Source organism: Phocoena sinus, chromosome 9 (assembly GCF_008692025.1).
Source record: "Phocoena sinus isolate mPhoSin1 chromosome 9, mPhoSin1.pri, whole genome shotgun sequence".
In the NCBI taxonomy this organism is placed as follows: domain Eukaryota; kingdom Metazoa; phylum Chordata; class Mammalia; order Artiodactyla; family Phocoenidae; genus Phocoena; species Phocoena sinus.
Genome location: NC_045771.1, coordinates 104,476,228 through 104,501,430, shown reverse-complemented (window position 1 = coordinate 104,501,430; position 25,203 = coordinate 104,476,228). Strand labels below are relative to the sequence as shown.

Here is a 25,203-nt window from a genome sequence, read left to right as displayed (position 1 = left end):
GTGGGGCTTCAGGGGAGATGTTCTAGAATCAGACCCGCTGCAGTCCGGCCTTGTCACCAGCTAGCCGTGGGAACTTGGCTCAGTGGCCCAGCCTCTCTGTGCCTCACCCTTCTCGTCTGTAAAATGGGGAATCTGTCAGCCTTACAGGGTCAGCCTGCCTTGGGCTAATGGGAGCCTCTCCCGAAAAGCTCCCAGCCATCTGTGCCTGCCTCCGGGGTGCCCTCGGATGGACCAAGGACCTGGGGACAAGGCAGGTTCCCACTGAAGGCCTGAGACCCAGCAGCGGCGGGTGGGGATGGCGGGATCCTGACAGCCACGACCGACTCAGGTTTGCGGTTCTGAGAAAGCAAACCTCATGACGGGTAAGATGCACCGGGAACAATTCAATTGGAAAAAACCAACCACTGAAACTTCAACTTCTGTTTCTGCACCACAAAGGAAATTAAGTAGCTAACTGCTTTTAAATATAAAACAATAATTTATTAAGAATAACCTATATGGGAAAAGAATCTGAAAAAGAATAGATGCGGTGAGTCCCCTACATACGAGAGTTCCGTTCCAAGAGCACGTTCGTAAGTCCAATTTGTTCGTAAGTCCAACAGATTAGCCTAGGTACCCAACTAACACAGTCGGCTGTATAGTACTGTACTGTGATGGGTTTACAATACTTTTCACACAAATAATACATAAAAAAACACACAAAAAATAAAGAAAACATTTTTAATCTTACAGCTCAGTACCTTGAAAAGTACAGTGGTACCGTACAAGAGCTGGCACACAGGGGCTGGCATCGACTGAACAGGCAAGAAGAGTTACCGACTGTAATCACTAGAGAAATGCAAATCAAAACTACAATGAGGTATCATCTCACACCAGTCAGAATGGCCATCATCAAAAATTCTAGAAACAATAGATGCTGGAGAGGGTGTGGAGAAAAGGGAACACTCTTGCACTGCTGGTGGGAATGTGAATTGGTTCAGCCACTATGGAGTACAGTATGGAGGTTCCTTAAAAAACTACAAATAGAATTACCATATGACCCAGCAATCCCACTACTGGGCATATACCCTGAGAAAACCATAATCCAAAAAGAGTCATGTACCAAAATGTTCGTAGCAGCTCTATTTACAACAGCCTGGAGATGGAAACAACCTAAGTGTCCATCATCGGATGAATGGATAAAGAAGATGTGGCACATATATACAATGGAATATTACTCAGCCATAAAAGGAAACAAAATTGAGCTATTTGTAATGAGGTGGATGGACGTAGAGTCTGTCATACAGAGTGAAGTAAGTCAGAAAGAGAAAGACAAATACCGTGTGCTAACACATATATATGGAATTTAAGAAAAAAAAATGTCATGAAGAACCTAGGGGTAAGACGGGAATAAAGACACAGACCTAGAGAATGGACTTGAGGATATGGGGAGGGGGAAGGGTGAGCTGTGACAAAGCGAGAGAGGCATGGACATATATACACTACCAAACGTAAGGTAGATAGCTAGTGGGAAGCAGCCGCATAGCACAGGGAGATCGGCTCGGTGCTCTGTGACCGCCTGGAGGGGTGGGATAGGGAGGGTAGGAGGGAGGGAGACGCAAGAGGGAAGAGATATGGGGACATATGTATATGTATAACTGATTCACTTTGTTATAAAGCAGAAACTAACACACCATTGTAAAGCAATTATACCCCAATAAAGATGTTTAAAAAAAAAAAAAAGAGTTACTGACTGGAGGAGGGAAAAGAGGTGGGAGATGGTAGAGCTGAAGGGTCGTCAGCAACAGGGGACGGAGGGCGAGCTGCAACTTCACTCACGCCTGAGGTTCTGGTTCCTTGCTGGATTCAATTCTATCTACCCTCTCCAAAGAACGATCCAGTGGTATCTGGGTAGTAGCTCTGTTTTTCTCGTCATAGATGACACGGTAGCACTGGATTATGTGCTGAACGACTGCAACCTTTGCGTACCGTTCCACGTTTGGGTCCTGTGCCTCAAAAACTAACAGTGCCTCCTCAGATAAAGAAAATCCCCTGCCACTCCCTGCGTCGTGAATCTCTTCGGTTCTTCAGTTACTTCTTCTTCCTCTTGTCCCTCTTGGTCCTTTCTCTGGGCCTCCAATTCCCTCAGGTCTTCATTAGTAACCTCCTCGTGTTGCACGGCAAGGAGTTCAATGAAGTCGTCCTCTTGCAGATCTAGCTTGAAATAAAGACACTGTACCATTGTCCTCTACACAGTCCTGTACAGTAAAGTACACGGAAGCACCACCCCCTGTAGTGGATGCACGCACGTGACGATGTACACCAGACACGTGAACTAACTTACGTGACTGGACATGCAAATGCACGTTCACGTCTTTGAAAGCTCACAACCTGAAGGTTTGTATGTAGGGGACTTATGGTACATGTATGTGTATAACTGAATCACTTTGCTGTACACCTGAAACTAACACAACATTGTAAATCAACTCTACTCTAATATAAAATAAAACTTAAAAAAGGAAACAGAGAAAAGAGCAAATCCATTTCAAGGCAACAACCACTTCAATACTTATAAAATATGAGAACGTAGGCCATCTGCATGGCATAATTCTGATTCTGAAATTTGTAATAAATTCCTTGACCGTACTGCTTTTGTTGTATAAATGATAAAAAGAAAGGAACTTTGAATTAAAAAAAGAAGTAATATTAAAGAGGGCATAATTATGCCACCAGCCTGAGATCCTTTCGTTTCAGGGTTAGCAGGGGGAGGCAGGCTACCTAGCCCTCTGACTGGCTTGGCACCAGGGCCCGTCTTAGAAGCCCCAAAGTGGTAATAGAAGGTTCTGTCCTTCCTGGAGCTCTGTTGACGCCTTTTATGCATTCATCGTATGGAGAGGGAAATAAGAGCCTAAATCTTGGCAAACGTGCAGGAAGGAGTTTAAGAACAGTTAGGATTGAAGGTACGTCGTATCCACGGTCGTGGTCCCCAGCAGGCAGAGAGACGTTGGGGCCTCCTCCCTGCTGTCACCCGCACTCCTGCTTCGGGCCCCGGACACTCCCTGCTGGGCACGTGTAGGCTCGGGATCTTGTCTGAATTCCACAGACTCTTGACTTTGGCTGAGATCAACCCGTGAAAACAGCAAATGGAGGATTCTCAGCCCTTTGCCCCAGACCTGTCCCAGGTGCAGGACGTCCCGGGGGGGACAAAAGCCTCCAGGTGCCTGGGCTGAGCAGAGCAGAGGGCCCCCAACCCTGCAGAGAAACCCAGAGAGTCTGCAGGGTCTGAGCTGGGGCGTTCGAGCGGCTTTGTCTCAGTTCTTCGTCTTCCAACTTACTTCTTAGTTCAAAAGCTCCCTGGGTCCTGTTTAAATGCATTTTTCTAAGTGAGGATGTAAGCTGGGCTTTTCAGTAACTCCCGAAGCCTCCTGTAAATGCTAGGGGTAAACACTTAGGAAGAAGCCAGGCTGTATCCAAGGGCCACGAGGGGGCGTCCACGGTGGGAGGGTCAATATTGAAAGGGAGGCACATGAAAAGATGTTCCACATGGCTAATTATTAGAGAAACACAAATCAAAACCACAATGAGGTACCACCTTATACCAGTCAGAATGGCCATCATCAAAAAGTCTACAAATCATAAATGCTAGAAAGGATGTGGAGAAAAGGAAACCCTCCTACACTGTTGGTGGGAATGTAAATTGGCACAGCCATTATGGAGAACAGTACAAAGGTTCCTTAAGAAACTAAAAACAGAACTACCATATGAACCTGCAATCCCATTCCCGGGCATATATCTGGAGAAAAACATGGTCCGAAAGGATACATGCACCCCAATGTTCATAGCAGCACTATTTACAATAGTCAAGTCATGGAAGCAACCTAGATGTCCAACGACAGATGAATGGATAAAGAAGATGTGGTACATATATACCATGGAATATTACTCAGCCATAAAAAAGAATGAAATAATGCCATTTGCAGCAACATGAATGGGCCTAGAGATTATCATACTAAGTGAAGTAAGCCAGACAGAGAAAGACAAACACCATGTGATACCACTTATATATATGTGGAATCTAAAATATGACACAAGTGAACTTATCTACGAATCAGAAACAGACTCACAGACACAGAGGACTTATGGCTATCAAAGGGGAAAGGGAAGGGTGGATTAATTAGGAGTTTGGGATTAGCAAATACAAAGTACTATATATAAAGTAAACAACAAGGTCCTATTATACAGCACAGGGAACTATATTCAATGTTATAATAAACCATAATGGAAAAGGAGGTGAAAAAGGACACACACACACAAACACACATATGTAGAAGTGAATCAGTTCGGTGTATACCTGACACAACACAACACTGTGAATTAACTAGACTTCAGTAAAGAAAAAATATCAAAAGGGACTCGAGGACACAGGGGGAAAGGGGAAGCTGGGACGAAGTGAGAGAGTGGCATGGACATATATGCACTACCAAATGTAAAATCGACAGCTAGTGGGAAGCAGCTGCATAGCACAGGGAGATCAGCCCGGTGCTTTGTGACCACCTAGAGGGGTGGGATAGGGAGGGTGGGAGGGAGACGCGAGAGGGAGGAGACATGGGGATATATGTATACGTATACCTGATTCACTTTGTTATAAAGCAGAAACTAACACACCATTGTAAAGCAATTATACTCCAATAAAGATGTAAATATATATACATATCGAGAGGGAGGCAAGGCTGTGGAAGACAGGAGGTGGGAAGGGCTGAGGGGCTCCTGGTCCTGCTGGGGTCATGCAGAGGGAAAGCAGGAAAGCCAGCTGAGCCCAGGCACGTGGCGGGTACACCTCTGAGAGCCCAGTGGCCACACCAGGGCCCCAAGTTCACGCCCTCCAAGGCTGATGGAACCGTCTCCTGACCAGGCGCGGGGTGGAAGCCTCGGGACAGCAGAACAGCTCCCCCAGATGGAGGCGATGGGCCCACGGGGGCCCAGGTGTGAACCAGGGCATCTGCTGTTCACCTTTCTGTCAGCAAGACGCTTCCCAGGAGCTACACGAGGCTGTTGGTTCTGGGGGGCCCTGAAGCCCCCAGATGGGGCAGGCCGAGCGAGTATGGGTGAAATTAGATGCACTTCAGGCGAGGGCAGAACCAGGGCCGGGATAGGTTCATGGTAGTGAAAAGAAGGTAATTCTACCAATTTTTTTTCAGTTCTGGTCTACATCAATGATGTTCTTTTGAGCCACAGGGAATGATAATTGAAGCTGCTACACGTAAGTACGTGGTTCTATTCACCTTGGCTAAGAATATCACTATCTTCCTGTTCCATTACAGCGACCCGAACTGACTTAAGAGAAATAAGCATCTGAGTTATAATCGATTGATTTCATGTTTCAGAAAGAATTACTGATAAAAATATTTTAAGTCCTCGCAATCCTTTCCAAAGGAGTTAAGGTACTAGAAAGGACTCACAAAGTAGTTCTTGAAAGTCAACCGCAAGATCCGGAGCCCCTCTGTGGACACCCTCACCGCCTGGCACTCACGGGCAGGATCCAGGGCACCCGGCCCGAATCAAACCCGAGCTGCTCAAGGGTACACAGATATATTCGTCTTTTCTTACAGTGATTGTCCAAGCACTGGACAATCACTGACGACTCCCAGGTTTGCTGTTACAGTCCTGGAGTGTGCCCTTCCAGTATTTTCTCGCACAGGTGTTTATAAATAGACGCACTGACACGACTGGGCTCAGACGGCAGACGCGGTTTTGCCATCGGGCCGTGCAGCTTCACGTCACAGCATAAACATCCACCGGGTCTTTATGTCTCTTTGGTGCTTCAGTGCCTGCGAGGGATTTCTTCACACGTTGTATCAACGTGAACATCACGCCGCCTGTCTGGCGGCTTCTAGACTTTCATTCTCCTCAAGTGCTCCCTGGCACACCTTCGTACGTGAGCCTCGGTGGCTCATGCGTGGGTTGAATTATTTTCTCAGGATAAATGGCCGGATGTCAACTCTCTTAAAGTGCCACCTCTAATAAGGGAAACGTTTCCAAGAATGGGGATGCCGGGTGTTTGGCAGAATGCGTGCTATTCCTTAAAACAGGATTTAAGGGGCACGGTGGACCTGCGGGCATCCTCTGAGTATCCCCAAACCTCCAGCCTCCCACTTAGCAAGAACTCACCAAGCACACTCTCTGTGCTGGCCCCAATCTCCCGGAGGTCCACGGGTCCCCCCGACCACTGTCCGAGTGCATCAGTTACGGAGCCTGTGAACCTGCCAGCCCTGGGGTCAAGCTCCTGCTCGCCACTCGCTGCACGGGTTACCCGCTCTGACCCTGGACAACCCTCAATCCCTAGCCTATGTGACAGTGAGGAACTGTCACATAGGCTGACGGTGAGTGTCACTCAGAGAAACGCATGCAAGTCCCGTCCCACGGCAAACACTCCACAGATGATCATTCCAGACACACTCCACTTGTCTCCTCCTTCTGCGGGCATCACGTGCCTAAAATAACCCCCTCCCCACGCACTGCAGGACCACGACCCCTGCGGCGTCACCCAGGAAGAGGGGGCATTTGGCAGGAAGCTTCTGCTCCAAGACTTCTACGGGGCTTTTAGCTGTTTCTGGTCTTAGCATGGAGTTGAAAAGCCAGGTATTAGGAGTCTGCTTTGTATTTCAAGCAGCTGAAGCCCCCAACGAGAGGCAGTGCCGGTCCTCAGGAAAAAGAGGCCCCATCACGGCCTGTCCATCCTGGTGGGGTGGGGGCCGTGGAGAGCTGTCCGCCCACAGCAGGGGTTGACCAGATGATCCCGAAGAGGCCTGATAACTTGGGTCCACCTACGGCTCTGCCGGTGGCAGGTGGCAGCTTCTGGTGGGCAGGTACCCCTGCAACGTGAATTCAGGCTGAAGCCTGCAGGGCAGACCGGGCTGGGTCTTTCCATCCAGATAGAGCCCTCAGTGGGAGCAAACTCCCAAAGCCAAGCCCTTCCTGGGTTAGGCTTTGTCTTTTGGGCAATGTCTTCCAGGGGAACTCATGGCGCTAGGGCTCAAACATGTAGTGTAAATGCAATTCCTGTTTGAATATGGAATTTCTCTAATGAGATTAAGGAATTGGGTGTCTCAATGGTATTAATGGTCCTGTTAAAAAAAAAAAAGTCAATCTTTTACAGAAACATGCTAAAAAATTTATAGGTAAATGACACGATGGCTGGAATCTGCGTCAACAGTGTATATGGGGGGCGTGGCTTCACAGTTGTGGGGTCTGGCTGGGGGGCACGCGGTGTCCACCCCCCTATTCTACTTTAGTGCAGGCTCTAAATTCTTCATCAACAAAACCTAAACATGCCTTCGGACCCTTTAGCCTTGTACTGCCAGAGGAAATAAAGCATATCTGAAACCTTTTCCTACCTAATCGGTTTGAAGAATTGAGCCCAGTACCCCTGGGTAGAGAAAGCATCGCTCGGTGGTTCCTGATGGGGGGTTAGGGTAGGGGTGGATTTTGTCCCCCGAGGGACGTTTGGCAACGCACGAGACATTCCTGCTTGTCACAACTGGGGTGTGTGGTGTGTGTGTGTGTGTGTGTCAGGGCACAAGACGGCTTCACATCAAAGGACTCCCCAGGCCCACACGTCAAACATGCTGAGTGCACAGCAAGGGGAATCTCGTGCTAGGAAGCGAGGTAGTACTTTGACGAGGATGTGTCACAAGGAGATAGGAACCAGACCCACTGGGACAATGTGAGCGTCAAAGCGATGGCTGTAATCAGATAATAATGTGTCCTTACTGACAAAGAAACACACAGGTAAATAGCTGGGAGAGAAGGGCTGCTCTTCCTCAGTGCCCAAGGCCAACTCACAAATGCAGAACGAGAGTCGGAATCACCATGCAGGATCATCCATAGGTGACAGAAGCAGCCAGTGGAGTCGGAGGGAGGAAGCGTATCAACCTGGTCTCAAGTCATCTTCCTTTACAGTACTTTTTAATTACCAAGGGGATAATGGCAACTTCACAATGGAGAAACTTAGCAGACGTGGGTAATAAACATCAACATCGGTGATAATGGAGAAACCAACATCACAGCATCCTGAACTCCTGCCCCGAGAAGGACGCAGCTGTCTGCGGCCTCTCTGCCACGTACAACCTGATGGGGCCCCAAGGCAACTCCCCACAAACAAAGAGGGGGCTCCGGTAACCGCTTATATGACAAAGGACGCAGAGCAGCCAGGAAGTGCCCCCGTGTGAAAGGGAATTAGAGACGTTAAAACCAGTGCAGAGGGTGGTCCCGTGTTGGTTCACGAACCAGGAAAAAAGAAGCCATAAAACATTAGCAGGACAACTAATGAACTGGGAATAAGGTCTGGATCCCTGCAGGCCCTGATTTCGGAAACTGCTGTGTGCTACGCTCCCTGTAATACACTAGTTATACACATGTGCATACAGATGTGTGTCTACATACATGCATATGGGACCAGGGAAAACGATTTAAAATGGGACAGCATGTTAGCCACTAGGGAATCCAAAAAAAGGATCTATGACAGGTCTTTGTATTATTACTGCAACTGCTCTTATAGGTCTGAAGTTATTTCAATGTAAAAGTTTAAAGGACACGTTGTGCAAAAACACTGGCACGTGGGTCCCCTCTGTCACTCGGCATCTCACCGGTGTCCTATCACCCACAGAGGCGAGGTCACAAAGATGACATGAGGGGGCTCTTGCTTGGTTGATCTCATCAGGAGGCCCCTCCTCCTTCTCCATTAAGCCTCTGTCTTCGCTGTGCAGGACTCTTAAGATCCCAAATCCGCAGGCACCAGGCAGTTCCATCACGGCTGGGGTCAGTAAAATGTCCGAAACGCAAAGACGGCGTTTGGGGAGGTCAGGCCCACACAGGTGTGCAGCTGCCCCTGCCCGGGGAGGGCCCACGTGCGCGCCTGCACTCCGAGAGGGGGCTGCATGACGGGAACACCAGACAGGGCTGTGACACGGCACCCCCCCTGCCACTGCCTGCCCCTCTGTCGTGTAACGGCAGGACAGGCCACCCGTCAAAGCCCTTCCCCCAGACCGTCTGAACCCCATCGAGTGTCATGGGTCTGCCCTCAGGCCAATGTACTATCTTTATCTCAAACTGTGTGATGTATTTACTGGCATCCAGTTTCAGCGAATGTCTGGCTTGAGAGACAGGGGCAGGGAAGGTCTTACGGTTCTTTGGAGGCAGAGGGGCCTCCAGCCAGTGCCCACCCAGCCAACACAGGTGTCCCACCTGCTAAAGCCCCACCATTGTGCTGATGCTGTCGGGAGGGGCTGGGGGGTGGGGCACAGTGCTGGATGCAAAGAACTCAGGAAACCTGGGAAGACCGGCAGATTTACTGGAAGTTTAGAAGAAAGTGAAATTCGAGGAGCTGAGAGAGTCCTGAGTGGCTAGATTACAAAAGGACAAGAACCTCCAGAGCTTCCTTTGGGTCCGGACAACGCAGACAGTGAGCGCCATCGTACAAATCTCAGACGGGGCTGCCACATCGGGTTACCTTTTATTCAATTATAAGAGTCAAGAACAGGTATCTGTAGATAGATAGTCTTTCACTCTCAAAATCCCGATTTTCCAAGATACATCTGCTAGGAATGCAGTTTATACTAATAACCTTTGTACTACCCATAACACCTTCTTTTTGGGAAAGTAAGCTTACCTACCATTATGGTGAGACATTCAATATAATTACAAAAATACTGATCACGATCAAGAGTTAGTGACAGGAATTATTGAGAATTCTCTTAAAAAGCAGAACATGTTCACTGGTATCAGTGAGCATCTCCGTTTGATACATTTTAAGAACTAAACTCTAGCAACGGAAGCAAAACCCCTTGCTGAGGGCGACAGCTGGACCCCGAGCCTGCAGCGCCGTCTGTCTGTCTGTCGGATAAGCAGGGCTTCTCAGCTCTGCTCACATTAGACCACGGATCCGGAGGGGAGAAATGTAGGCCAAACACCACAGTCAGGCACAACTCCTCAAAAACTAGGAAAGCACAAGGTTCTACTAAATGCGAGCTCAGAAAGTCCAACACCAAAAAGAGTAAGTACCTGAATGTGACAGCGCGCACCTTACCCCGCCTTCCGGCCGCTGGAGTCTCCAACTCAGAGGTTTCCAGGGCGGCTCGTGAGCAAATGCCCTCTGCAAACCTCCCTGCGCGTCTGACCCTCTGCTCCCAGATGGGCTCGGTAAATACCTTACAGAGTTTCTAGAAGCTGCAGATACAGCCAATGAAAATGAATCTGCTTCATCACTGGGGGAGTGACTTTGCTGGCACGCGGGGGCCAGGGGAATGAGACACAAGACACCCATCCCAGGTTGCTCTGTTCGTCAAACGGGGGGTCAGCCAGGCTCCAGTGCCTCTACACTGTACTATATGGGGTACACAGCCCTTTGACGACAGTTGTAAAAAGGAACTTCATACATACACATACACAGCCATAAACACACAAATCCTTTAACCAGCAATTACAATGCTGAGAATCTATCTATCTATCTATGTAGTCTGTCTCTATCTACCTATCACCTATCATCTATTATCTATTTATCTAGTCTATCTACCTACCACCTATCTATCATCTATTATCAATCTATCTATCTAGTCTGTCTATCTAGCTATCACCTATCTATCTATCACCTATTATCTATCTATCTAGTCTGTCTCTATCTGCCTATCACCTATCTACCTATCTATCATCTATGTATCTCTGCACCCAGCTCTCCACCATTAAGTGACCAGAGACCTATGTACAGGAATGTCCATTTCAGCTTTGTTTACAATAAGAAAGAACTGCACACAATAACAGTGCGTGTCAAAAGACGGTTTGGTTAAACCAACTATGGTCCCCCTGCGATGCAGCACCATGAAGCTTTTGGGGAAAATGCGATAACGCAGGTAAATTCTGGACAAGATAAGACGTGTGGTTGAGGGAGGGAAGGGCTGGGAGTTTGGGATGAGCAGATGCAAACTATTACATACAGGATGGATAAACAACAAGGTCCTACTGTACAGCACAGGGAACTCTATTCAATATCCTGTGATAAACCCTAATGGAAAAGAATATGAAAAAGAATATATATACGTATTTAGCTGAATCACTTTGCTGTACACCAGTAATGAACACAAAATTCTAAATCAACTGTACTTCAATAATAAAAAAGCAAAGGTGCCTTGCCTTCCTGTAGCGACGCGTGGCACAGTTAGCTCTGCAGAAAGATGGGTCCTCGCCAGACCTCCAGGCCCTGACCCTGGGGTCCCCACTCCACCCCGTGTCCTTCCCGACCGGCTTCCCTCCCTCTTTCTGGAACACTCTCTGCTTCCAACCCAACTAACGGCTCGTCATCCTCCAGTCCCGGCTGGTTGGCTGGCTGGTGCCTTTCCCGCAGCCGGAATGTCCCACGTCTGACCTGCTGGCGACTCCATGCCCCGGAGGACTGGCCGGCACTTGTCTCTCCCACCAGTTCCTGGGCCCCCGAGGGCAGTGTCCACACGGGGAAGCCGCTCAAATCGCACCAGGCAGCGGGCCCGTGAGATGGACACAGACGGTGGAGGCTTGATTTCCTTGCTGGCCCCGTGCCGGGTACAGGGCGGGCGGTAGCCAGCCTCCAGGTGCGGGATTTGGAGATGGGTTCTCAGGGCCCTGCTGGTCATTGTCACTCAGATGCTCCCTCCTGGGGCCATCCTCCCAGACTGGAGACCACGTGGGGGAGGTAAGGGGGGCTGTACTGCAGGGCTGAGGAGACGGGGTACACCCGAGCCCAGGGGCCTGAGTCAGGACGAGATCACCTGACCCCACTCTCCACACCTAGGTCCACACAGTGATCCACCCCCACAGCACTGCACAGGGACCAGCACAGGGAGCCTTCCTCACAGCACATGGACCAGAAGCGCCTCCTCCCCGCTTCTGTGGGCGCTGCAAGGCCACGCACTGCGATCTATACTCCTGGGAAGCGCTGCGGAACAGCCAGAGACGGGCTAAGGCTGCCGTAGGGTCTGAAGGCCCGAGACGCGGCATGTTCAACCACTGGGACAGGACAGGACGGACGGGACGGGACAGGACAGGACGGATAGGACAGGATAGGACGGACAGGACAGGATAGGATTGACGGGACGGGACAAGACAGGACGGATAGGACAGGACAGGATAGGACAGGACGGACGGGACAGGACAGGACTGATAGGACAGGACAGGACAGAACGGATAGGACAGGACAGGATAGGATGGACGGGACAGGACGGGACAGGATGGATAGGACAGGACAGGATAAGACAGGACGGACGGGACGGGACAGGACAGGATGGACAGGACAGGCGGTTCCTTCTTGTCCCTACCACAACCTCAGCCCCTGCGGTCCCTGCAGCCAGCAGCTGCCCACCTACGTAGGGAGGGCCACCCCAGCTGGGGGACAGCAGGTTTCCAAAGCCAGCGTGCGCTGCCACGGGGACCCCCAGGCCACTCTCACAGAGAGAATGTGGGAGGCCGCCGGTGAGGGATCAGCGCTCTGAAGTTGTGAAACTCACGCGCCCGTGAACCTGGTGATGAGAATAAAGTGGCCTTCGTGCACACACAGCGACACGCACGGGCTTTGGCTGGAAACCTGGCTTCCAGGAAAGCACTGAAAACGCAACAAGACCTACCTACCTCACAGTGGCTCCGGGAAGCGACACCCACAGCACAGCCAACTGGAACCCACGCAGAGAGCCGGCCACGGCCAAGGATCCCAGTGTGGCCCAAATACACACTCGTTAATAGCGTTTTCAGCAATTACGAGCGCTCTTTGCGAAGACCATGGAGAAGAGACACAGCAAACACTTGCAGGATACTCAACACATAAAAACATTTATATGGTTATGTCTGCTTTGACGTTAGCTTTTATGTACAGAATGGATAAACAAGAAGGTCCCACTGTAGAGCACAGGGAACTATATTCAATATCCTGTGATAAACCATAATGGAAAATAATATGAAAAAAAAAAGAGGCAGGGACTGGAATGGAGATGGCACCGTCTCTGTCCCTGTCACTGACCGTGGTCTGCATGAAGCCAGGGGCCCTAACATCCAAGGTCCCATCACAATAGCACTGCCACCGCCTCGAAGTGGGGACATGCCCACTGCGGGGCGGCTGCCACCCCCTGCCCTTCCCATGGAGCTGCTACACGTGACACTTCCATCTGTGTCTGTGCAGGGTTTCCTGATACAAATGAACCCCAAGAACCCAGGATTCCAGAAGGAGGGCAGCGAGAAATACTGCTGCTTTGTGATTCACGGGCATCTCCGCTGTGGGATTACGACGAGGAAGCTATTCTGGGGTGAGGAAAAAATAAACTGCCCTCGTCATTAGCACTGGGTTCTAAAATAAATTTACCAGCAGAGGTTGTTCACTCAGAACCTTTCTAAACGGGGTCACGTCTGTGTTCTCTTTTCCTAGAAATGCCGAGACTTGGCCGCACAGCAGTGAAAGGAGGGGGTGTGGGTGGATGTTAACTCAATTCTCTCTCTGAAGACACTCAAAACGCCCTCACTTGGTTTCCTCCAGTGTTTCTCCCAATTTTTCTTTAAACATTTTTTATTACTCAAACTGCTTTTCCATCATGCTTCCTAAGACAGCGAGGTGAGAGCCCAAGAAAAGAAAGGTAGAAAAGCTATGGAGAGAAAGAGAAGGCCAGACTCCATGCAGGCACCGGGCCACACAGGGGCTGCCCCATTGGGCCAGGGCACGGGCAGGCCAGCCGGGAGCAGTGCAGAGACACAGAAAGGCCACAGCCAGCAGCGGGGACACACGTGTGGAAGGTTCTAGTTAGCGTCCAGTGATGCTGGACAGGCACGGACTCAGCTTGGACCCAGCGGGTGGCAGGGATTTCACCAAAGCATGGAACCCCTTCAACCAAGACCCAAAGGTCCGACAGATGCTTTTCAACCTTGTGATTTCATGAAACACTTTATCTTAAACTGACAAAAAGTGACATATCTAGAGACCACAGAATGGAAGCAAAGGCCCTCTGTGGCCGTCCACAGGCTTTTACGAAAGCAAAGGTGTCCACGCTCCACGCACACGACACCTTCTGCACGGGATGAACTGTGGTCCGTCGGAAATGAAGGTGTTTAATCACGTGCATTTATGTCGGAACCGTCAGGGAGGGTAATCGGGCCAAAAGTTCATTTTCCGGTTCTTCACCTTTTCCTAAAGACATTTCAAGTCAAAGCAACAGCAGATCAGTTGGCCAAGGCAACTCATTTTTCTTGATCCAGCGAACTGGGCAGCCCTTTCTGAGACTGCGCACAGACCTCGACGGCCGTTTGCTCTGCCCCGGCCCCTGATTCTGCAGCAGGACCTGATCACAGACGCCCACGCTGGTCAAGACACACACTTAGGTTTTTGGTAAAAGTATGGGGATTCTTCCCATCAAAGATATAGATAATGTAAGTGCCCACTTTTCCAGTACTCCTGACAGCTACAGATACCAAGAGACACTCAATGCTGTCATAGAGGATCCCAAGTTTAAAGAATTTACATTTAAAAAGATACGGGGCTTCCCTGGTGGCGTAGTGGTTGAGAGTCCGCCTGCCAATTCAGGGGACACGGGTTCGTTCCCCCATCCGGGAGGATCCCACATGCCGCGGAGTTGCTGGGCCCGTGAGCCATGGCCGCTGAGCCTGCACGTCCGGAGCCTGTGCTCCGCAACGGGAGAGGCCACAGCAGTGAGAGGCCCGCATACCACACACACAAAAAAAGATATGAACAGTCCAGAGAAACACTAGTGGCTGGGATTTCACAGCAGGTTCCTGAGAGAATCTCCTGTTTCATTTTTAGCTAATCATGCAGCCTGCAGGTCACAGCTACCTACCTGGACTGCATCCCTTGTTCGGATGAAACAGATGCAGGAAGACAGTTACCTTGGAGCTTTGCAATTCGCAGAGGGCTCTTAAACACCTCAGTTTCAGCAGTATTCCCAGAGAAATCTGAGGGGATGGTCTTCACCATTTAAAAATGATCTAGGACGATTCAGCATCCTTCCCCAAAGTGGGTTCCGTGGGAAGCCTGCCATATTCAAAGTGGCTCTGTGATCATAAACATCTGATAAGCTCTAGGCTGACTCGAGTTGGCCTATGACATAGCTTTTCTTCCCTGTAGCGTTCCTCGAACCCTCCAAAACCCAATACGAAATGTGAAATTCCAAGAAGGTGACAAGGGATGCAAAAGTCCCCTAACTTCCTGCATGTTTCTTCTCACGACAAGTCAGGTGACCGGGATTCTAGAAAGTGCAAGGTGAGACGCGCAGGCGCAGAGCTGTCAGCTGGGCAACGAGGCGGGAAGCAGGGAAGGCCGGCCACCGCTCAGAGGCAGAAGAACCAGGAGAGAGCCTAGCTGACCGGAAGGGACCTGGCACAGCGGCCATGCCGTTCAGACCTATGCTGGTGCTCAAGGACACGGCCACGGTGGCCACGGAGCTGGGCCACACTCGGGCTCCTCAGAGGGTCTCTGGTTCCATCTCCAAGGCTGAGCGAACCCACCATGTTCGCCTGGCGGACTCCCAACCACTGCGCCACCAGGGAAGCCCAATGCTCTTTCTTTTTTTAACCAGCCCTCCCCTCCCTCTCTCTCCACATCTCTGCACCTTTGCTTTCTCTGCTTCCTCCAGGTGTGCATCTGTCGGGGGGCGGGCGGGGGGGGGGGGGGCTGGCTCAGGAACCAGCCTATGGGATGGCTGCCTGTGGGTGAGCGCACAAGTTGGGCCTAGCCAGCTGTGGCTGTGGAAAGAGAATCAGGTCCCAGGACACTGAGGGAGGCTGCCCTCCCCGGGGTCTCTGTCCCTAGACTGTCCTTAGGTAAAATTCATTTCCTGGGCTTCCCTGGTGGCGCAGTGGTTGAGAGCCCGCCTGCCGATGCAGGGGACGCAGGTTCGTGCCCCGGTCCGGGAAGATCCCACATGCCGCGGAGCGGCTGGGCCCGTGAGCCATGGCCGCTGGGCCTGCGCCTGCGCTCCACAACGGGAGAGGCCGCAACGGTGAGAGGCCCACGTACCGCCAAAAAAAAAAAAAAAAAAAAAAAATTCATTTCCTTACAATTAAAGTCAACTGGGCCTTTTATTTCTTGCAGCCAAACGCATCCTGAAAGAGCCAGTGAAGCAGAAGTCCCTGATTTGTCCTGGGGTACCCCATGAACCCTGCCCCCCCATCTGCCCTGGGGTACCCCACGAATCCTGGCCCCCCATCTGCCCTGGGGTACCCCACGAACCCTGGCCCCCCATCTGCCCTGGGGTACCCCACGAATCCTGGCCCCCCATCTGCCCTGGGGTACCCCACGAATCCTGACCCCCATTTGCCCTGGGGTACCCCACGAAATCTGGCGGCTGGTGGTGCTGTTTCCGAGGTGTCAGAGCTGCGGGGTGTGGCCGCCCTGTTCCTTCCCCATCACTGGCTGGCGTTTCCAGAGGCCACAGAGCCAGCCCTCCTCAGCCCACCCAGTCCCGGGCAGTCCCAGGCACAGTGCTGCCTCCAGGCCGGCACACCGAGGAGGGGCAGCAGCTTCCCACGGGACACCAGGGCCGCTCTGAGAGGCTGTCACCTCCCACGGCTGTCACCAACAAGGGGCTCCTGCTTGGTGGATTAAGAGCTTCCACACCATCCGCCCTCCACAGGATAAAGGGCTACTCAGAACCACGTGTCGAGCTCCCGCCACTTCGCATACAAAAGCCTCCTTCCCCACAGCAAACGCCAGTCTGCAGTGCGCCAGTCTGCACTGTGGAGAGCAGCTTCAGCCCTCGCAGGAGGCCCAGTAGTCTGGGGTCTCCTCCAAGCCCAGTGGGTGCAGCGCTGGGGCCCTGCAAGGGACAGGGAGGACTCGGGGGCTGTGGACTCATCCAGGCCAAGTTCATGTCCTGCCTCCGCATCTGCCAAAGTATTGCAGCTGCTGGGCCATGGTTTCCCCCATGGAATCAGCCTCCTCCTTGCCGTGTGTAGAAATGCTGTGACACTGACCACCATGAGACAGATGCTAAAAATCCCAGGACCTTCCCAATAGGCTCAGGACCTGCATGTGACCCCTATCAACATCAGCCGGTTCACAGGCAGCCTCTGCTTGTCCGCACTGGAAAGGAGGGAAGGGATTCCTCATGCTTTCTGGTGAACCCCTTCCAGACACACGAGTTGCCCCACAGAGGATCTGATCCAGCCTCTGCCACGTCACAGGTTCCCTCCACAGTCCACATTCATCCTGATTCATCACTTTGCACGTGTGTGTTTACACAAAGTGTTTCTCTGAAAGGTCACCTGCTGTCCCCACTCCGAGGGTGAGGGTGAAAGACAAGAGCTGGGGTCTGTCTCCAAGGCCGACGGGAGAGGCTGCACCCATACAGCCCGGAGGGGCGGGGCTGCCGGGGGACGCTCAGGTCCAAGGCTGCTGGGACTCCTACAGGGCCACCTGGGGCAGCCCACTCCCCACAGGGGCCTAGACGAGGCCGCGCACGTGGCTGACGGAGAGCCCTGTGATCCCCGTCCCTTGCCCATCCTCGTCCATCTTCCTCCACATCTGGTCCCTCCACTTGGGGTGGGGCGGCTCCTATGTTGCGGGTCCTCCTCGTCAGAGGACAGCGGCCTCTGAGACACAGCATAACAAAGCCGCTAACTCAGGAAACCTTCTGTTGCAACAGAGGTCAGACCTGCTTTTCTGCAAAGACCACCTTGAACTTTTGACTCAAAACCCATTTTATTTTATTTTGTTTTGTTTTTTTGCGGTACGCAGGCCTCTCACTGTCGCGGCCTCTCCCGTTGCGGAGCACAGGCTCCGGACGCGCAGGCTCAGCGGCCATGGCTCACGGGCCCAGCCACTCTGCGGCACGTGGGATCTTCCCGGACCGGGGCACGAACCCGTGTCCCCTGCATCGGCAGGCGGACTCTCAACCGCTGTGCCACCAGGGAAGCTCTCAAAACCCATTTTTAATCAAAGCAGCCCTTCTCTGTCCACGAGCAGCCCCGGCACCGTCTTCCCAGCTGCATATGCACAGCATCTTTTAAACCCTATTTAACATAATCCTTTCCAGACCTGGACTGACATTCCAGCTTGTGGAGCCCTTTCTGCACATCAGCTCCTGTAAGCCATCCCTGAGTGCCCGCCACGTGCCAGGCCTGGGGAACCACAGCCTGTGGGTCCACCTGAGTCCGGGCAACGTGCCAGGTGGGCATTAAAGATCCCAGCGGACCCGACGCACGCTTAGCAACACACGAAGAAAGACTAAGGTCCTCTGGGTCCACCAAGGCACCGAGAGCCACGGGACCCTCATCACAGAAGCCACCAGCACCACGGGGACTGTGCGATGAGGTTCGGGGAAGACGCTCCGTCCCACGGCTCAGAAATCTTTGCTGGAACCATCATCGCCGTCCACCTGACAGCCGGTCTTTTCCAAATGAGTCACAGAGGGCTTAACAATGCCTCGGTGATTTCTCCCACCAACACTCTCTTTCCTGATGCTAATTTAATTTCACTCTCCTCTAGAGGTAAGAAAGTTATCACTCAGAAAGAAGTAGTTAGGTGTCTGCGTTTCTGGTAGATCAGTGATGCAATGTTATTAAACTAAATCACTAGATAAATGATACGTCATCACATAAATGATGGAATGATGCTTGTCAAAGACCTGGACCTGCAGATAAGACGCACTCGTCTGTTTGTGATAACCCAGGAAGACGGGTAGGCGCCTGCAGACACTATGCAAAATTGTCCAGCCACTGTTCCCAGACTCTCATGGGCAAAGTGGGCGGTTTCTTCTGACACACACCACACATATCATTCCCGCCATGAATGAACAGGTCTGTGCTCTCGCACTTTACTGGCAAAGCCCCAGTGCAACCCAAGCTAAATGCGATCGACAGACTCTGGTTTAAAAATATTATCAAACGAACCAAATGTGGTTGCTTTAAAATGCATATAATACAATAAAAGAAACAGGAAACCCGGGGCCCACACGGTGGCAGAGGCAGGACCCCAGCTCCAGGGGTGGGGGGGATGCAGAGTGCAGGAGGCCTGAGAAGGTCAAGGGCAAGGTGGGCAAAGGTCACCACAGTGTCCCCCACGCTGGGTTTAAGCTGGAGAACCAGGATGCTTGTATGAAACTCAGCTATTCCCACCCCCATGGCCCGGGCTCCCATAATATAAGAACTCAGGCTCGTGGCTCACACAGACGCTTACTTCTCATGGTTCTGGAGGCTGGGAGTCCAGGGTCAAAGTCCCACAGGGTCAGGTTCTGGAGAGGACCCTTGCTGGCTTGTGTGCAGCCATGTTCTTGCTGTGTCCTCATGGGTGTGGAGCAGCTTCGGTCTCTTCTGAGGGCACTAATCCCACCATGGGGGCCCCACCCCATCACCTCATTTAAACCCACCCACCTCCCTAGGCCCGAACCTAAGGCCATCAAAGTGGGGTCAGGGCTTGAACAGAGGAATTCTCCGGGGACACAGGCGTGCAGCCCACAGGTCACCCAGACCACACAGACTTGGTAGGCTCAGACGAGCCCAGGATGCCTCTCCCATAGCATTTGGCAAGGACATGGCCACAGGGTGGACACAAAGCCAGGGCAGACTTGGCATGGCCTGCCCAGAGGCATCTGCAGCCTCTGGATGCCTCATGTGGAGGACACGGGAAGCCGGATGGCTCCGTCACATCACATCACAGCAGCTGCAGACTCACACCTGCCCACACCTGCTCACACCTGCTCACACCTGCCGACTCCTGCCCACCCCTGCCCATGCCTGACCACATCTGCCCACTGAGCAGCTATCAAGTGGTCACAGAGAAAGCAAGCCAGAGCACAGTGGAGGAGGCCCTGACCTATCTGAGGGGTATCTAGACCACTTTGGGCAACAAGGGTTCTTCCTTTCGAGTGGCTGCTTGAATCTTTCACTCCTTCCACCGCCCTGACTAGTGGATACAGAGGCTTGCGATGCCCCCCTGTGCCCAGCTCCTTCCAGACGGCTTATGCTTTCCTCTTTCCCACTTGACCTGGTCCTTCCAGGGCACGAGGTGGCATTAGGTGGGCCCACATGTCCAGCACACTGTGTCCATGTTTATTCCCTGTCAGAGCTCCTGACTGATCCCACTGCTTCCTCTGACTTTGCAGGAAGAGAAGGAAGAGCAGGTTTTCCTGCCCTCAGGTAAGTGGCAAAGGAGGGGCCCCCGCCCCCATCACGGGCACTGAGCCTGGGCGGGCAGCTTGAGGCTGCCAGGCATCGCCACTGGCAGCACCAACAAAACACGCATTCAGGAGCTCAGAACCCAGTGTGGTCAAGAGACATCCCTTTGAGCCAGTTAGCAAACAACGAAAACCACCAAGTTTCTACGCGTAGGGCTAAGTGTGGAACATCTTTCCTGGTCGCTGGCCCCAGAAGGTGGAGGAATCTTGGTGACAGAAATTCAGGCACCAAATGCAACATTCTTGTGGGGGAACTAACTCTGATCCCAAGAAAAACAGCAGGCAAAATCCCTGGGTTTCCTGATTCTGCTTATAGAGTTGTACAGTCCACGGGGTGGAGGCCGGTTTTCTTGCCAGCCGCTGCGAGAGCCAGATAATATTTTCATGGTCTTATTTTAGGACGGGTAATGTTGTAAACAACCTCAGTGCCCAACCCACAGACAGCTTGTCTAGACCCTTATTTGAAGCAGAAGGTCACCAGGCAGGCAGACATCCCAGATGGACTTCAGGCATGTGATGAGGGCTGCAGCCCGGCAGGCACTGGCTGCGGAAAGGGACCCTGACCTCACCTCTGAGTGCTGACATGGGGACGGCGCAGCCCACTTGCGAGGCATGAGGTCAGGAGGCAGCAGCTCTCGGGAGCGGGCGAGCCTCGGGAGAAACGACTCCCTCATAAGAGTGCAGACACCACACACTGCAGGGGACGGGTATGCAGAGAAAGAGGATGTGCTTGAGGACAAGGGTAGAAAAGTGCAGAGGAGAAGGCTCCACCAGAAAAGGCAAAGAGGCTTCTGAAACACACTCACTAAAAAGAAAGAACATCAAGGGCCCAGGAAGACCTAGTTTAGTGGCTAAGATCAGCGGTGCTAGATCCTGGGGTTAGGTGCTGCCCAGCTCCACCGCCCACACCGGGGCCCCACCAGCTCCACCGCCCACACGGGGCCCCACCAGCTCCACCGCCCACACCAGGGCCCCACCAGCTCCACCGCCCACACCGGGACCCCCACCAGCTCCACCGCCCACACCAGCTCCACAGCCCACACTGGGGGCCCCACCAGCTCCACCGCCCACACCGGGGCCCCACCAGCTCCACCGCCCACACCGGGACCCCCACCAGCTCCACCGCCCACACCGGGGCCCCACCAGCTCCACCGCCCACACCGGGACCCCCACCAGCTCCACCGCCCACACTGGGGCCCCACCAGGTCCACCGCCCACACTGGGACCCCAACCAGCTCCACCGCCCACACCGGGGCCCCACCAGCTCCACCGCCCACACCAGCTCCACAGCCCACACTGGGGGCCCCACCAGCTCCACCGCCCACACTGGGGCCCCACCAGCTCCACCGCCCACACCAGCTCCACAGCCCACACTGGGGGCCCCACCAGCTCCACCGCCCACACCGGGGCCCCACCAGCTCCACCCCCACACCAGGAGCCCCACCAGCTCCACTGCCCACACCGGGACCCCCACCAGCTCCACCACCCACACCGGGACCCCCACCAGCTCCACCGCTCATACTGGGGCCCCACCAGGTCCACGGCCCACACCGTGACCCCCACCAGCTCCACCGCTCACAGCTGGGCCTCAGTTTCCCACAGACTCGATGTACCATTTGCACCTAACTCTCAGGTTTGTTTTGAGAGTAAATGTTATCTATATACGTAAACATATAAACCACACAGAATGCTGTTTTCTTCATCTTTGTGGTTATTATCATTGTCGTTAGTGTTAGCGCTATACCGCACTGTGGAACATCACCGGGTCCCCCTCCCAAGCCTGCAGCCCACGCTGGGCCAGGCCCTGCCAGCCAGGAGGGACGGAACTGCCAGCCCACCCTTCCGACAAGGTGACGACTGGCGATGTGACCACGGATGGCTTACTGAAGCTCTGCCTGTCTCCTCCGCTGGGGACAACGTGTGTATCACAGGCACCTCACAGTCTTACTTTAAGGCAGAAACTGCTGGTTTAAAAGTTGGCTGTCACCTTCTGGGTCAAGTCAAAATCCTTCTGCCCTGAGCACATCCTATTCAAAGTCAGGAATATTACAAACTGTTCAATTACCCTCTAGCCCAGGTGCCCGGGAACGTCCAGGTTTAATGCCTCATTGATCCAGACGAAGGTGATGGTGGTGACATTTTTTTCAGAGAACCTAAAATTCATCTTTCAGCATCAAATGATCAGTACTATTATTCTTTTACCATTTTTATAAGACTCTTTCTATAACATATAAACATCTCAAACATCCTAAATGTTGTTCCTAAATCATTCCTAAGTGGCACTTTGGCCAGTAAAGTAAAAAGCCTCGCCAGGCAACAAGCCTGGTAGCAACAGGAGAAGAGCAAAGAGAAAAGATCCCAGTTTCCCTCCCTTCTTCCCAGAGCCACGAGCCAGCTCGTCGGTCCTAACTCCGCACGCGAGCAGCCTGGCGTTCCAACCAGGGGTGGCTCACCTGCTTCGCAGCAGCTGGGCCGGGAGGTACGGAGCCCGGCGTGAGCGCAGGGGGGCTCCCGGGGCCGCAGAGCTCGGGGAAGGGGTTGGGGATGGCCGGCAGAGACGACGTCCTCAACTGCTGGTCCCCCTGGTGCAGGCGCCTGCAGGAGAGACAACGCCTGTCAGAAGCTGCCGTCCGCTCAGGACCCAGGGGTCCCACGACTGGGAATCTGCCTGGAACCCCGAGGGAGGGACTTGGACGAATGTTTGAACACCTGTGTCCACACCGCACTGCTCACAACCGTCAAAAGGTGGGAGCAACCAATGGCCCACTGTCCCAGGAACGATGACACCATATGGTGTAAACGTGCAGCGGGCCATCACTCAGCCTGCACAGGGAAGGGGACTCTGACACGAGCTACAACACGGATGAACCGTGAGGACGGCACTGCAGCGAGGCACCTGGAGCAGTCCCACCCAGAGACAGAAACAGAGTGGAGGGCCAGGGGTCGGGGCCAAGGGGGTCACTGTCCAGTGGGGACAGGGTTTCAGATGTGCAAGATGTACAAGTCCTACAGGTATAAGACACAGAGGAAAGAGAGGAGGGCACTTCCTGTAACCGCCTGGCCACGTGCCCAGGAGCTTACTTGGACTGTTAACAGACCCCACTCCGCCGTTAACAGCCTCCTGGTGACAGAAAACCTGGGGGACGCATGAGTCCTTTGTCACACAGAGCGAGAGGGGAGGAGGTGCAGCCATGCTCACCTTCAGGACCTCCCGGCCCCAAAGTACTGCTAAGCAGTGACTCACCGGAGGATGTTTTACTTTCTTTTGAATTACCGCGCAAGAGGCTGACTTTCTGATATCCTAGCTTCACAGAAGTTCACAAAGCTTCTCTCTTTAGGAGGCAGTCTTGAGCATTTTAACAGTCCTGTTTTTTAGGGCAATGAAATGACTCCATACAATACTATGAGGCTGGATCCACGTCATCACGCGTTTGTCCAAACCACAGAAGACATACCATCACGAGCCAGCCCCACTGTGAAGCAGGGGCTCTGGGTGTTAAGGATGGTTCTAAGGGTCATCGGTTACAACAAGGGTGCCGCCCTGCTGGGGGTGTTGAGGGAGGGGGCTGAGTGTATGCTGAGGGGAATGGGAAACACGTGGGAAACCTCTGCAGCTGCCTCTCGATTTTACTATGTACCCAAAACAGCTCTTAAAAATAAAATCTTAAAAAAAAAAAGGTGCTAATTGAAAGAGGCCAGACACAGAAGGTCACATATTATATGATTCCATCTGTCAGAGATATCCAGACCAGATCAATCCACAGCACAGAACACAGATGGATGGCTGCCAAGGGCTGTGGGGAGGGGAAAGCAGGGGGGCCCTGCTCAGTGGGTGGGAGGTTCCTCTGGCCGGAGATGGGGATGCTCGGGAACTACACAGGGTGAGGGGGGCGCTGCACGGCCCTGGGAGTGTCCTAACCATCACCCAGCACACACTATGAAGTGATTCAGTCTACGCTTGTGCAAATTTCATTTCAATACATTATTTTAAACACTGACAAACAAAGTGGTTTTAGCGGTTCACAAGTATCACCCAAAGCCAAACCAAGGTGTATCAGACAAAGCTGAAGAGTCCCATGGGAGAGGCCCGTGGCCAAAGGGTACTTCCCTTCACAAGAGACACGGGAGGCGGGGTCAGGGACCGGGAGGGTGGGACCACACTCCTCCACCTGTCCAGGTGCGAGCATGCCCCCTTCACCTGTCACCCCTCTACTGCTCCAGTTTCTGCTCTGTACCTGCTCTCTTCAGACGTGTGACAATCTCTGGGAAGTCCTCGACAGGGCAGACCTGCTCCTTGGGCCCCTCACCTGGGTCTGCATCTGGGGTCCCCACTCAGCAGGTATGGGCCAAGTCACCTCCCCCGGTGCCTGTTTCCTTACCTGGGAACTGAGGGTCACCACGCCAGCACCTAGTAAGGCTGCAGTGACCGTTCCATCAGCTACTATATGAGGACCCAACAGACTTATACACAGGAGGTGCTCAGCAAACACAGGAAATCCTCAGCAGACCCATTTACAAAATGAGTCTTTGGGGATCCTATATTGGTTGTCCCATTTTTTTAAATGCACCTGAAGATAAGAAACGATATGACAACGTGAGAGAACATCGCTGAGAAGAGGCTGGGCCCCGGGACCGGTGTCCGCTCTCAGGAGGGAGTGAGCCTCCTGTCCTCTGCCCATCAAACCCTGGGATTCAGTACCTGCAGCCCCTGGGCAGAGGGACAAGTACGGCCGGGACTCCAGACTCAAGGGCCCTGGACAACTAACTGGCAGGGAACCAGGCCTTCCTGCACCCCTGTTCTCTTCCTGGTCCAGCCTCATGCACCGTCACTGCGGCTGCCACTCCATCCTCCCGGGGCCTCCCCGAGGCCACCACGGATGGGTGGCCAACACACTCCAGACCCAGAGAAGCTTGCAGGAGAAGAGAATGTCTCCCCCCAGACTGAACTCACCAGGAGCTCAGAACACAGGGGTGACGGTCTAGGGAGCAAAGTGGTACATACACTGGAGGATGGATGTGACAAAGGGCAGGATGC

The 25,203-nt window shown here is 52.9% G+C and overlaps 1 protein-coding gene across 1 annotated transcript in view; it reads right to left on the bottom strand.

Annotated features, from left to right (window-relative positions):
- GRB10 (growth factor receptor bound protein 10) overlaps positions 1-25,203 on the bottom strand; it is a 196,307-nt gene that overhangs the window by 48,039 nt on the left and 123,065 nt on the right. The window contains 1 exon segment of the mRNA XM_032642729.1: positions 22,622-22,763. Within this exon segment, the coding sequence (XP_032498620.1) occupies positions 22,622-22,763 (142 nt within the window).